Source organism: Rissa tridactyla, chromosome 10 (genome assembly GCF_028500815.1).
Source record: "Rissa tridactyla isolate bRisTri1 chromosome 10, bRisTri1.patW.cur.20221130, whole genome shotgun sequence".
NCBI classification, from domain to species: domain Eukaryota; kingdom Metazoa; phylum Chordata; class Aves; order Charadriiformes; family Laridae; genus Rissa; species Rissa tridactyla.
In genome coordinates this window covers 19,331,078-19,346,640 of record NC_071475.1, presented here as the reverse complement: position 1 = coordinate 19,346,640, position 15,563 = coordinate 19,331,078, and the positions used below count along the sequence as shown (strand labels likewise).

General features: G+C 36.3%; 1 protein-coding gene across 1 annotated transcript in view; it reads right to left on the bottom strand.

Moving 5' to 3' along the window:
- Window positions 1-15,563, bottom strand: part of DOCK3 (dedicator of cytokinesis 3) — a 220,575-nt gene that overhangs the window by 137,816 nt on the left and 67,196 nt on the right. The window contains exons 6-7 of the mRNA XM_054216455.1: window positions 9,742-9,890; window positions 1,494-1,578 (exon numbers count right to left, since the gene is read on the bottom strand). Coding sequence (XP_054072430.1) covers window positions 1,494-1,578; window positions 9,742-9,890 — 234 coding nt within the window. The remainder of the gene's footprint in view (window positions 1-1,493; window positions 1,579-9,741; window positions 9,891-15,563) is intronic.

Genomic DNA, 15,563 nt, shown 5'->3' with positions numbered 1-15,563 from the left:
GAAGGAATTGTACAACTTTTTCTGAAAATCCTAGTGTTCCTACTCAAATGCTGAGGGACATTGCCACACAGCAGAGATGGCCTTCATGTTCGAGGATTAGTTTTGCTTAAATTAACTTATTCACTGGTCTCCCTCCTTCCTCTCCTCCTTTTCTGTGGGCTCAAAAATCATCTGTGGGCAAAGATCACCTACGCAACTCCTAGAAGCAGACTTTTCACTTAAGTGTACTTCATCTGCAGACTCTCATGAAAGAACCAAATAGTGGCTCTCTTGGACTTTCTGGACTCACACAAACCATTGACTGACTCCAGGTTAGAAAAGGTTTAATTAATGGAAGAAGTAGTTGATCAACACTTGATCCTATAACAGGAAGCAGCAAGCTAATAATTGCTGTTTGGAGTAACAATCACGTAACCCAAAAGCATGTTGATCTGTCAGCCTTCTTCAATTATACATCAATAAAATTTGCCAGGACATCTGCCTGGTTCATGGTGCTTTCAAATGAAGAGACCTCTGCAAGATACTACCACAGTTGACCTCTGAAGATTCCAAGATTTCCCACGTGACAAAATTCAACTGTATGTCTGCAAAAGGCAGTGGCAAACTGCAAATTAAGTAATATAATCTGCAGAACACATGCAGGAACCAGACGTCTAGAAAACCTGAAAGAAATGGTGTCCTTTAGCCTAAGGAAGAGACGACTGAAACAAGTCTCCAAGTATTAAAGGGTGCTGCAAAAAGGCAGGTGCAATCTGTTTCTCTGTGGACATGACAGGAAGACATGAAACTTAACCTGCAGCAAGAAATCTCTATGTGTAAGACCACCATTAATAAAAATTCCAAACTGCAAGGACAGTGAACTGAGCGAAAATATTGCTGGGTAGGCTGTGAAGTCTTAACCACTGGAGATTCTCAGAAACAGAGAAGAAATTGTCAGAGATGACAGACAGTTCATTCTGACATTAAGCACAAGAACGGACTGGATGACCTCTTAAGATTTTCCAGCCCTATTTTTCTTCAGTTCTACAAGTAAATAAAAAAAATTATTGCTACTTCATTTAATGCTAGTGTATTGATTTTAGCAACCAAGACAAAAGTTTAAAAGGATTCCCATTAGTTGCATACGACGGATCCATTTTTTTAGAACTTCTGTGGCTGCTTCTGAAACAACAGATTTTAAAAAGAAGAAAATTGTAGGAAGAAACAACATTTAAAGTTACCTTCTCCAGTTTTCATACCAAGTTACTTTGTAAATTGAAATTAAAATGTATATAAGCATGCCATTTCCAAAAGAAAGTTCGTTCATTCTTAGTAAACTCAGGGTACTAGAGACACTGACTATACTGGTGGTTAGGCTGTAAATGAAAAAGACATTCGACTTACGACACACATTCTAATAAAAAAAATAATATGTAAGAGTAAAGAATAAAACCTTTTTCCCTTCTTTTCCTCCCAAAGTAAAAACTCAAAGGGATTTCCCACAGATTTCTTACCATTTTATAAAGATCGGAAACACTGATCTGATCTGAATCCACAACCTCAAAGTCCTTCCGAGGAACTAAATCTAGGCCCAAATGTCTGCAAAAGAGAAGGCAGGCACAATGGTAAGTATAATACATTAGAGTGTTCACTCTTATCTACTCCATGTACTTACTCAAGGGCAAAGACACGACCATTTAAGATTTTTTGCAGTTGCTAATCATTAAACAGATAACCCTTCTAAATAAAATTAAATGCAAATATCAAACAAAAAACCACTATGAACTTGTTACTTTTCATTCACTGGAGTTCAGCGGAGCTATAGCAATTAATGCTAGTTGAAGATTTTGGCCAATATGTTGGCGCAGTATCCATAACACATTAATTTAACGCGTGGAAAAGTAGTAGCAGTGTTTGAGTAGGTTCCTTCACTACATAATGAAAAACTTCCATCAGTAACTCTGTTCAAATGTGCAAATAGACACTGCGCCTTGGGAAGCTGCTTTGAAACTCCCGGTGTCCATGCAACTAAACCCCCAACTTTATCACTGTATAAACATAGTATTTATTTTTTTTTAATAATAAACAGTAACTGCAGTATCAATAATTTTAATCTGTATTTGTAACATAAATACAAAAACCCCTTTTAATTACTCTGAAGTAATATTTTGGCTCAAATCAAATATATAAACTATTTTAAGAAAAAAAAAAGTATACCAGTGCAAAGAGGATGATTAGTTAAGAAATTCCATAGGAAAGAAGGAAGTTCACGTCACAGCTGCACGTGAGCAGCAGACAGAATAAGCTATTTTACATCCAGACAACTATTAACAATCAATTAACAACCCTAGAGTGTAGAACAAGACAACCTAAAAGGTGTCAAAACCCATCTTCTGTTCTGTAAATCTGAGGCATAAAGAGTTCTGAGTGTTACAATAAAAAGCTAAACACATGCATTAGGAGTAAAATTAGAAAAACACATGAATGAACCATTTTCCTGCTTTCATCCTACATAACTTTGATACTTAGTTTACAGATATTTTATACTGAAATTCTTAAATGTCTTAAAGAAAAAAAATTCAGAAGAGGTGCCCTCCTGGACTGCCTTTGCACTCTTTCTGTCACTAACTGTAAAAGAAAAGCAAAAGTCAATTTAATTTTGTAATCAGAGAGGGAAACACTGTGCACAGACTCGTTCCTGATGGCAAATGAAAAATTTTATTTGAAAAAACCTCTAAGGTACCGCAGAATAATTGCATGGTGCAATAAACAGGAGCCTTCCGGCAATACAGTGTCTCTTTCTGCGCAATTAACTTAAAACAATAGCAAGGAAGAACCAGTGGTCTGTAAGAAGCCCAGTCACCTTTGCTGACCACTGTACTAATAATTTCCCATAAGTTTCCCAACTCCATAATTCTTTTTGAAATTTTGCTTAATCATTTTTTCCTTCTTTCCTCCCTAAATCATCATATCTCAAAAATACAGCTCAGCCCCAGTCCACTTGCTGGCAAACAACTGTTAGGCAGTACCACAACTGCCATTAAAATATCGTACTGACAGGCTGGAATTTCCACATTCTTAGTTCTTTGCCAAAACCAATTGTATTTTCAATGGAAAAGGGAACAATTTTCCTTCTTCGATGCAGTTTTCAGGCCAAATACTAGTTTCTAAACTCCAAGGCTAAATTGTGAAAGTGATGTTTATACACATTTTACACACTTTGTTTTGATTAAACCTACCAAACACAAGTTATCCCTGGCCCAAGATCAGTATCTGAAAACTGCAGCTGCAAAGATGAAAATTACATTATCTATTTACCAAATGAAAAAGATTAAACTAAGAATGCACTAGGTAATACTTAACTGCAGCTGCCATTTGAGCCTACTTATAATAGAAAGTCCAAAAATGTAATAGAAAAAAAAATATGGTAACAGGTAAAAATAGTAATACGCAAAGAATCCCCTTCAAAGTTTTTTAAAAAAAGGTAACGCTCATCATATACATTCACAGAAGTTTTCCTGAATCTAAAGCACCTCCAAAATACCCTGATGTTCACATGTGTACACACACCGACTCCTCAAGTATATTCACAAAGGAATTTCTCCTCAACATACAGATATTAACAAAGGATTTTCTAATGACATTATCAAAACCACTTGTAACTGCATTACAGTTCCAGTACACTTACAAAGCATATTAAAGTTTTACAGAAAAAAATCTGCCAACGCTAATCATAGCCTGATATTGTTCTATTCTCATAGTTTCACCTCTCTAGAGAGCTGAGGTCAAACAGTGGTTGGACTCATTACTCAGTATATGACAAACGTATTATCTTCTACTTAATAATGTTCAACACAACTGCAGTAACATCCCTGTGAAACTTATCTGATAGTCTATTTTTAGTTAAATCCCTTAACACCATGGATTTCCAGCCCAGAAGAGTCTCATTCTCTAATACTATGTTAATCCTGCACAATACTCGCTCCCAGCAAATAAAGGCGTCTTTTGCTTTAGTACTAACATGCTGTCATTTATTGCACAGGTGGAAGTTCAGGTTTATGCATTTAATTCGTATCAATTAGTTTTTGTCCACGAAAGACTGACAACACAATGCTTGAAATGGCAATGATACAGTCAGTGGCCCACTTTCACTCTCTATTATCAAATACTGTGGGAATATAAGAGCACCAGCTGCCAAGCAGTATTTCTCCAAAACACAGCATGCATAAAAATTAGATAATGTGCTGTTTCGTTTATTTGACAGTTTCTCTCTCCACAATACTTTCTTTTACAAGCAAATTCATGCACTTTTCTATTCTGCCTTAACACTGAACTGCCTTTCAAAAATATTTACCTAGTATACCTGCAAAATATCCCCAATATCAACTCCTGATAGTATATGGCTGGAAAAACTTCAGCTGATATGTAGATATTCCTCCTTTTCCACACAGAAGTCTTTAGAATTTACTTTTTTTTTTTTTTTAGGGGGAAGTGGGGGGTCTGGGGGGTGTGTGTTGAAAATCCACCACCCAAAATCTCTAGATACTTTTCTCTCAAGTAATACAAAGGCAAGCTGATAGACAAAACTACTAGCATCTCTAATACTGAAAAGGACGAAAATACAACCCTGCTTCGGGCTAACTGGGCTTCTAGATAAAATCAACCTGGTTTTAATGGTAATTTCAAAGAATTACCTCAATTTCTAATGTTTTAATTTATTTATAATACAAATGCTACACCATTTAGAATTCATAAAACCACAAGTCATAACAACTCTTCCTAGAAGAATCTTGCAGAAATACGTCATTTGACTAAAAAAAATGTCTTTAAGATACACATCTAATCTTGAAAAAGAGATTGGGAGAACTCATCACATCTCTAAAGTGTGCAAGATCTCATTCCCTGTGCTCCAAAAATGTGCACTTCACCTTGACTCTTTTCAGCTTTAATTTTGCAGCCACCAATTTCCTTGTACTCCTTCTCCAACTACATCAAAGCCTCGTTTAATACCGTTCATATTTCTCGTACACAAATACATTTATAAAGGTGGTAACGGGAAAGGAAATGGTCTTGACAGCCATTCACAGAAACTATGTGCAGACTTTAAAAAAGACTTGTAAGGAAATACAATACAGAAATCCATGGAAAAATTAAATATACGAAAACTATATTTGTGAAAATTAGAATGTGCAAATACAACTTGATGTTTTTCCTTGACAGAAATAAGTTATTTTGGATACAAAGAAACTGCAGGGGCTGTAATCTATAAAGGAATAAGTAAAGCACTGATGTAATACTACACAGGAAATTATTTCTTAAAATGAAGATCATGAGATGAAGGTAAGTAATCTCAGCAAGGAACTGATTAAAGGGAATGGCAGCAAATACTGCTGAGCATGGAAGTATCAGACTACAGAGAGAGGTTATTAAGGTTTTCCTGAAAGACTGACAACCAAGGGCTCCTGACAGTTTTAATCCCTATTCAATCATTACTACAGGTATATTCATGAGAAGGAAAAAATATTACATATTTAGACAGAAATGGCAACTATTCCTTCTGCTACCTTCTTAAAGGCATTTCATTGTGGTTGTTTAAATTGCTCACTCCTAGTTTCATCACCTTTGATGCAACAATGACAACTACTGTAATAAGAATGTCTTTAATTCTCAAATTGATTTCCAGATAGTACAACCTCGTATGTACATTTAATATATATCTCCAAATGTATTTTACGAACTTTAAGCCAATTGCTGCAACACTACCAGGAAGTAATTATTATACCTTTTATGTCAAGAAAAATGCGACAAGAAGGTAAGTCACTCAAAGCCCAAAAATAATCTTCTAAGGATGTGAGCGCTGAAATTTAGGAATTTTTTTTTTAGTTTTAAGACTATGCTTACTTCATTGGATGACACTGTTTCCTCTACAGCGTTACGCATGTTAGTAGGTGCTAACACTGCAACTGCCCCTGGCTTTCCAAATGCAATTCTGAGGTAAGAGAAAGATCGTGACTTTAAAGCAGTGTTTCATTTTATTTGCATGACAGTGTGAAAGATTTATTTCTGACATTTTTTTCCTTGTTTTTCCTTTTAAATATTCTTTTGTAATTTTTGGCTATCTATGGATCTTTCCGTGCAGAATATATGGCAACCATTTGGAAGATTTCTTTCAATGCAATGACTTACTAAAAAGTAACGTAACTCTACAAACTCGTCTTATTTATGGCTCTTATCTGTCCAAAATCTCAAAGTATTGGTGGCTCCCCCTCCTCATCTCTGTTTCTGAGCCTAAACATGGAGTATCTATCCCACATTCATAGGGAAGGAAATGTCTTCCCTCAGTATAAAAGGGAAAGTGATTGTGCTCAGAAACCTGGATGCTTTCTGCTAATCTGTCAGATACTATATTAATCTGAAAGAATCAATCACGAAGATCATTTAAGATGACCTCCAATTTTTAAGTTAAATTACTGGGAAGAAATCTTCATCTCCCTTCTTGGTAAACAAGGTATGCACATTGTGCTGCAAGTAATTTTTTGCCTTGGAGCAGAAGCAGAGCATTCACATTTCAAATAGAAGCTCTGTAAGGCATATTCCTTCACCTGATTTTTCATGCAAAAGACTCTAGAATGAAACATGGTTTTGTTAGTTAAAAAGTTTAATTCTGGTTTCCTATTTTAAGCACTAGTAAAAGTTGAAAAACTTACCCATTCAGTTAAAAAACCTAAACAAATATTTCCAAATCAAATTTCTATTTTACTTGCAACATGATTTAAAATGAGATGATGAATTGCAGAATTCAGTTTTATAATGTTTGTTCCCTGCTCTACAAATTTTTCCTTGTTATCTACAGACCATTGGACGCTTCCAGTAACGTTTCAGACTTCAAAAGATTAATAATCTAATAAATTGTATCAGAGTGAAACATTTTAAAAAAACGCAAGCATTTGTAATATTCTGCATAAAACCTAGCAAGATACGCAGGAAAAAAGCCAGTGTATGAGATTTCAGTTGTGTAAAAATACACAGAAGGATGCTTCAAACTGAAAGTCTAAAACCACTGAGATCCTTACCTAAAGGTAGTAAATTCTGCTCTTTTGAGCAACTGGGAAATACAAAAACCTATCCAGCAGCAAGACCAGTCAATGCACGCATACGAAAACAAGCTAACTGGGGGTAACTGGAAGAGGTAGCAAAGCATCATAAAAAGGATGCAAATTTTTGTATTGAGGAGGAAGAATGTGTAAGCAACACAGAATTAAATTGCTGCAATAAGTGAAAATGAGTATTGCATTATAAGAATGACTAGCAACAATACAAAAGGTTAGCAGCAATAATTGTAAAATAAATTATATTCCTACATTTTTATAGACCAAACAACAGAGCAAAACTTCTTAATATTTAAAATAAGCATACAAAAAAAAGGCAAAAAAAAAGTTCACTTTAGTAGTTCTGAAAACAGTCTAAATTACTTCTTTCATAAAAAAATCTGTAACTACTAATCCAAGGAATGTATCTGTCCCTTGATTTCCACCAACTCCTCCAAGAACACAAGGGATGACTACCAGAACCGCTGCCTGCACATTTACGGGAAAATAATACCAGTTCAACAAACTGAAAGAACCTAACTCATGGGACAGAAAGTCCAAATTTCATGTTTGCATCATTCCTTCCCAAATAATATAATGCATTAACAATCAAGATCAGGATAAAAGTAGCTTTTACACTAAATAAGCATACATGCTACAAATTAGATATGTAAGATTATCTGTTTCCTGAAAGCTACTCAGTCATTGAATGTCACCTATTAGATTGTACTATGTTGAATAATTACAGACCAGCTCAAATTGCATGTATTTAAAGCTTCTCAGGTAATATTAATACATGTTAATAACAATATTTTTTCATTTATGTTATTTGCAAATCTCAAATATTACTGAATAAATAATGAACATTACTACATTCTTTGAGAAAGGGCAGTACTATGTGAATATGTATATGAAAATAATGAGTTTTTTTCACATATTAAGATATGCAGTCTTGAGTTTCGTGATGAAACGCAGAGAGGGGAGATACAAGAAAGTGACAGAACTCTCACAGAAATTCTATGGAAAAGAGTAATGTTGCAGAAAGACCTTCCAAACTCCCAGACACTTGTATTTAAATACTGCATAGTGTACAGATTTAATGAAATATCTTTTCAATCATATGCCTTCTTATGCAGTTCCTTTACTGATACCCTCTTCTGTTTAAGCATGTATCTCCAGTATCATGTACTTTTTTCTCTAGGGAGGTCAGTACCTGTTCTTATGTAGTAAGAAACACAGAATCTTTTTTTTTTTTCTCTTAAACAAGCATCCTGAGCAGAAGAATTTAATCATGACATATTTATATTTACTGATTTCCCATAACTGTCATGCATCAGAATTACCTTTACAGTTTTAACGTACTTCATAATTAATGATTTCACATTGAAAAAAAAAAAGCGTGTAGCCCCCTCATTGAACAGCCTACTCTCTTCACTGCTGTCTACTCTCCTCATCCTTTTTTCTTATGACATTTTTGCAGTTTCCTGTTGCTAATTTCATCCATACAACTCTTTGAGCAAAAACGTCTAGGCGTAATGTTAAAAAATGGTCTATTGGTTCCCATTTACTCCACTGGGAATGAAAATGGAAAATATCTGTAACTCTGCAGTGCAGAACAATGACTTGATGCAATCTATTAGTCTGGTCCTTCAGAGTTTTCTTTCAACGAGAGAGAAACAAAATGTAGCATGGGGGCTAGCAAAATCTTCACGCATCTATTCAGGTATGTCTCTCAAGAGGGAATCCTGAAGTCGGTGACTAAGGAACAGAGTCATAACAAATATATGTTAGTGAAAAGCATTTGACTTTCTTCCTTAGTTGTCAACTTACAGAATTCCTCCCCCCGATACGTTAATTAGCACTAATCCTACTCCTAGTCGAAAAGCAGTCACTATACGCCTGAGGAGGGTGATATTTCCTTTGAAAAGGTCATAAGCGTGTCATGCAAAACTTACCTCTCTGATACCCTGTATCTCAGAACAAAACCAATTCTGGTGAAGGGCTGTTTTTTGTCTAATGGCAATTTATTACCATTTCAGCTTCCATGTGAATTGCAGTTGTCTTTGGCTCTACAGAACCTCTCCACAAATTCACCATGGAACTGACCAGGGAGAGTCTAAACCTCTAAGAAATGTCATCAACAGCCAAATACAGCCAAATATAGATTATAATTATAATCTCTATATAGATTTTTTATTTTTATATATAAAAATAAATATATATATTCTATATATATAAAAAATATATATTTATATAATCATAATTATATAAAAAGTCTAAATATTACGTCCTCAGCACCAATGTCACTGTTGACAGTGAGATTCTCTAGTTATTGCATCAATCATTAAAATACTTCTTCAACTGACATATAGGTTTTTAGTACCTATGAACAGGTACTCCCAGGCCTAATATGACCTAAAACTTGTACAAGTGCAGATAGCCTTAGAAAAGGCCTACTAATAAGCAAACAGCTCAGTTTATAGTAATAGCAGAAGAACTATGCAATAAACCCACTGTAAAAAGTTATATTTGATTTCCAAGTAACGAAATGCTCTACCCTGTGTACAAAACGCTACTGGAAGGAAAAAGCTGATGTTTTTCGTTTCTTTTTTTTTAATAAAAGCTCTTTAACAATAATTAGAACAAAGAGTACCCAGCCGGTACCTGTACTTACTCATTGCCCCAGTCCAGCCTCACTGTGAGGTGTCTCTTGACCTCCCGCACCTGATCCTGCGTCAAGTGACCTGACAGCAGCTGCCTGCGCAGGTCAATGAGCTCATTCATCACATGCCGCAGTTTGTAGAAAAGATCTACCTTATGTTTCTGTAAAGGCATATTTTTGGGAGGAGAGGGGAAGAGAGTGAGAAAGAAAGAGAAGGGTGGGGAGAGAAAAGAGGGGAGAAGAGAAAGATTAATAAGTTTGGAAAGCGAAAGAGTGTGAGAAAGAAGAAAGAGAAAGAAAGAGAGAAATATTAATTCATTTAATTACCCTAGAGGAACAGTAATCCAGTTTGTACAAGCTTTAAAATGTTTATATCAAGAAGTAGTGTTAACTGATGCTATTTAAATTGTACAACTTTTTATTTCTAAAGTTTAGGCTCACTCTGCTTACAGGTCCATTTTCAGATTGAACCTAACGCTCTAGATAAGAGGATTCATTATGTGCAGCAGGGATCATTTATTTCAATCATATAATAAATTCAAAGTTTTTGATTTAAAGTAACAGAGATGTGAAAAAGTTTGTTTTCTGTCAGCAGCTAACTTAATTGCTCTGAACAGTCACCACAACAGAAAACCACTTTTAATATTTTTGACATTCCAATTACTAACATTTACCCAGTTAGGTGGTGGTGGGGATATGAATATTCATTATCTGCACTCTAAAAGGGACTAAAGCAATTAACGAGAAAATCCACCAGCAAAATTACTTTAAAAAGGAAAATTACCATAGACAGTAAAAATATCCCACACTACCACCACCAGCAAACAAACAAAGAAAAAAAAAAAACAAACCAAATCCCCAAACCCTAAACAACTAACACCACAATCATTTCCGAAAGAACTAGTATTCTTCAAATATGAAAAAAACACCCCAAACCCAAACCAAACCCCCAAAACACATACGGAAGTGGAAATACCTTTTTCCCACTGCAGGAAATGACTGTATGGGAAGTCCACAAAAAGGAAAGTCTGGTGCTAAGAACCGAGGCCACCTCTAAGCGCCCGTAAGATAAGGGAGCGTGGCCTGACTACTCCAGTATCTCTAGATGCGAAGTGTGTGTCAAGGGGGCTCTTGTCTACACAGCTACGTCTCAAACAGCATAAAATGGCCCAAGTGTGAGATGAGGATCCCGAGAAGAAAAAAAAATAAATAAAGTCTCCTACTGCAGTTGAATGCTGTTTTTTAAACAACTAAGCTCCATTCGTACCTGTACAGAAAACTTGAAACGTTTGAATCTCACTGACTAGATGGACTGAAACTGAGACTTCACAAGCCAGGATTGTCTTGATTGCATTTCTGCTTGCAAATGAGTATTTTATAAAAACTCTCTAAATAAAGATACTTGCATTTATCAAGACTAGATCTGATAGAGGAACGTCCACTATGAAAAACATAAGTGTTTTCTATTGCAATGTATGATCAGAAAGAATGTTTTTCACTTGTTTTGCCAAAAATAGGTAAGATGAGATGAAAAAAGAATTTCCATCTACTTGAGCTGGTTTTCCTACAAGACCACTAGATTTGCATGACTTAGGAAAATAGATTTCAAATGTACTCCATTTTGACCAGCAATTTGCTAATTTCTCTGAACCTGACAACACATCTGTTTTGCTGAAGCAGGTTAAACACAGATGGAATCATCTGCTGTTCTTATCAAACCATTTTTAGATTAAAAGATGCACCATATTTCAACTATGTATCCACATGGGTTCTGGGCCCACCTGAAAAAATGAACCTACAGACACCAGATCCAACAGAAAGACATACATTTCTAGGGCTGAAAATACTTATTTTAATATCACACATAGCTGATAAGTACAAAATGGTGTTTAGGTGTAGGTGGTAAGTACAAAACTGTATTTAGGTTTTTTTCACTAAGTGTTGTCCAAAGTCAGTCCTATATAAGCTGAAGAAAACAGTAGGTATAGGAATATTTTCATATGCTCTTTATGTGAACAAGAAAGGGCTGTAACTTCCTCTAACCCAAGATTTAGACAATGGAGTTTGGGACTAACAAATAAGCAAGTTAGGGATATCTGTCAATAAAAGAGTTGGCAATTAAATGATTCTGAGAATCAGCTCCAGAATCATCACATTCAGACTTTCCAAATAAACCTGCTTAAAAAGCCACTCCCTTATTCTTGAAATGATGGTTCAAGGCTATCAATGAATTCAAGTCCAGAACACTATACTGGTTAAATTACTGTATGTTCTGGAGTTACTATTACAGTTATTTTTTTACACAAGTATCAGAAGTATTTACTTGTATTTATTTAAACACAAATAAATGAGAAATTAGATTTAGAATACTATTTTATAAAAGCTAGTCACGTTAGGTCCTACGCCATGATCCAAAAAAAAGAAAAACCCTCAACTTAAACCTCTCTTTAACCTCAAACACCTCTCCTGTGTTCCATGATCGTGACAATCTGTCCTTTTCAGCTTTAGTTCTCAGACTTATTCTTCAAAAAATATTTCATCTACTTTAAACAGAATGAGCAAGTATTGATAGACAGAGAGCTAAATATATGGTGTCCTTTTTAGAAAATACACGGTCCCCTATGAGGAAGGAAGAAGAGGTAGGAGACAGTGGGAAGCAAGAGGAGCTATAGCTGTGATCTCAGGCAAACTGTTATGAAGTGAACCATAGATGCAAGGCTCAGGAAAGTGAAGCAAATAACTTGTGAGAGAGAAAAAGGAGCTAGAACAGAGTTGAAGGTAGCTTAATTTCAGGCTTGGAGGCAGCAAAGAGTTTGAAGCAGGCAAAAACCAGATTATAACGTCCCTCCTCACACCACAAGATTCGAGTGACTAATAAACTCCATTTGGGAGAGAGGAAGGGAGGTGGATGCACATGTTTAAATGACATTCCTCTGCCTTCTCTCTTTCAAGAAAAAAAAAAAGGACCTTCAAAATTCAACACTAAACTAAGCTGATCAGGATTCCTACCCCCATGTAAAAAAGAAAAAAAACCACCAGAACACTTAAAAGTGAAAGAGATGAGCCTGAACAGCACATTTCCAGAAAAACTAATTTTAAACATTAGAGTCATTCAAGTAATTTTAGTCAGAGTAGCACCATAAAGAAACCTGAAACTTTATCATCTTGTTAGTAGCTAAATAAAAAAAGTGCAAGTCAATCCAATATGTAAGCGTTCATTGTGTTTTACAGTAAACTTCCACACAATCTATAACCTCTCATTTTTCATCTAGCTTTTTCATGGGCTACGGAGCAATAAGCACTCTATCAGTCCATCCGAATAATCTGCTGTGCACATTTATGAACATATTTGGCAAATATTTTACATCCACAATATAAAAGTAAATAGTTATGGAAAAACTTTCATGGTAATAATTAAGGTGTGTCAAGGACAAAGCATCTGGATAGCCTTAATGAACTGAGGACTCTCTTCTTACAAGCAGCACAAGTCTGTTCTCTAGCACACTTCATTACCTTATTTTCCTATCCCCTGGATAGAAATACACCGGCTGTGTTTCTTTGATCTGTTACTACTAACAAGTTCTGCTTATCAGTGCCTGGGTAATCTTTGTATATACAGCTACACATCAAAAAGTGGAATTCTGGCATTCATTTTTTTTTTTTCTTTTAATGATTCTGCATTAACTCTATGGAGATCAAAAGTCAAAAGACAGTTTTGGGGCTGTGGTGGGTTAACCTTTACTGGCTGCCAGGCCCCTGCCTAGCTGCGTTCTCATTCCCCCTCTTCAACAGGCCAGGGTGGGGGGAAATAAAATGACAATATTTCTGAGTTGCAGTAAAGATCACTTACCTGTTACAATCCCAGCAAAACAGACTTGACTTGGGGGAAATTAATTTAGTTTACTGCCAATTAAAGGAAGAGTTGGGTGGTGAGAAAGAAAGACAAACCCCCTAAACCCATGCATCCCTACCTACCCTCTTCCCATCCTCACCTTCACCCCCAACTCCTCCACCCCTTCTCCCCCTCAGCAGGGGAATGGCGGGGCTGGCTGTCCACAGCAGCTCCCCTCCGCTGTCCCCTCCTCCTCACCCTGCTCCGGCGTGGGTCCTGCCCACAGGCTGCAGTCCTTCAGGATAAGCCTGCTCTGGTGTGGTCCCCCTCAGGGACCACCGTGCGGATACCTGCTCCACCATCTGTCCACCTCCTCCTGCTCAGCCCCACTGTTCCCCGCTCTTTTCCCCTCACCCTCACTGCCTGGGGGGCCACTCGTCCCTTCTTAAACATGCTCTCACCAGCTTTGCTAACGGGCTCAGCTGTGTCCTGCATCAGGTCTCCTGTGGAACCAGCCGGAATCCTCACAGAGACATCCCCACCACCAACACCTGGGCACAGCACCCAGCACAGGTGTTTTTAAACAAATCATCACATAAAATAAACCTGCACTCACAGGAACACAGAGCTGTTTCATGCTTCAGTGCAGTAACACAAACTCCCTGTTTTATGCCTATGGTGCCTTTGAAATACTAAGGCTGCCTTTGTCATTTTTCTCTAAATAAATACCACATAACATGAAAATATATAAAAGATTGGTATATTATGGAAGGTGACCTATTTATAGCCATTTTGTTACCATGGCTTCACTTAACACTACTGTAAAGAAATCAGGATTTTGCCTCTCTCAAGAGCGGTCCCTTAAGATATTTCCTGTAGAATTGCCTCAGGCTATAACGGAGGAGAGGGGCACAAAAAAGTATCTTCCTTATAAAAGAAAGTGAGTAGCTTTTCCCAGGTTCCTTGTTATGGATTTCGGTATCTAAGTTAGATATTAAAGCCTGCAAGCATCATCAGCACATGAAAGGAAACAACAAAACTGGAAATAACGCAAAACTGATTCCTTTCTTTTCAGTTTTGTCTGGATTTTTTAATTCAACAAATTATTTTACAGTAAAGCTCTGTGGGAATTTATAGATTTATAGATTAAACTATAGATTTATAGTTTAATCTTGCTCAAAATCTCTAATACTATTACCATGCAAGCCTGAAACACTACCTATCAAATTAGACAGTATTCATCAAGTGCCTGTTGATGAATAAAGGTCAGACATTACAGGTCAATACAAGGATGTCTCAGGAACAGGGAAAGGAACTGAAGTACAGCTTGTGTGGGAGATGGGGATAGTATGCAGGTATCAAGACTGGCACCCACAGGAAAGCAAAGGAATTTGAGAACAAAATTAACACTTGCACATATTCTTATGGTCTACATGTGTGCCTAGACGTCTAGTCCTGTTTTATTACAGAACTAAAATGGACTTTAATAACAGTTAAAAAACACACAAAACAAATGGGAAAAAGTAACTAAATTACAACTTCTCCCAATTAAAAGTACAAAGTACATTTACAAAGGGTTATGGTACCATGCTGGAGCTTTCCCTAGAGTCTGGGGTTGAGCTCCCACTCCTTTGACAGCACACCATTGAACGTTCAACCAGCAACACTAGTCTTTCAAACAAGTAACAGACTGAACCTCAGTTTTGGTTTATTTCCATTCTTCTAATGCATTAACATGAATAGCATTTATTCTCTCCTATGAATATTCATTGTTTTCAGCTTCAAACAGAAATTATTTACTCTACTATAAATCTGTTTTAAATGGATTCTCTACTGTATTCACAGAGGGCATTTCAATTCACAGTGTGCATTAAAGCAGAGTAAATTAGGGTGACAGAAGAAGACTATCTCACATTGTTACTAGTAAATTCCTTAGACTTTTGCCAGTGAAAATGTCTAAAATAGTTTAAAATACTGTCACATGACAAAGGGAAAACTTATG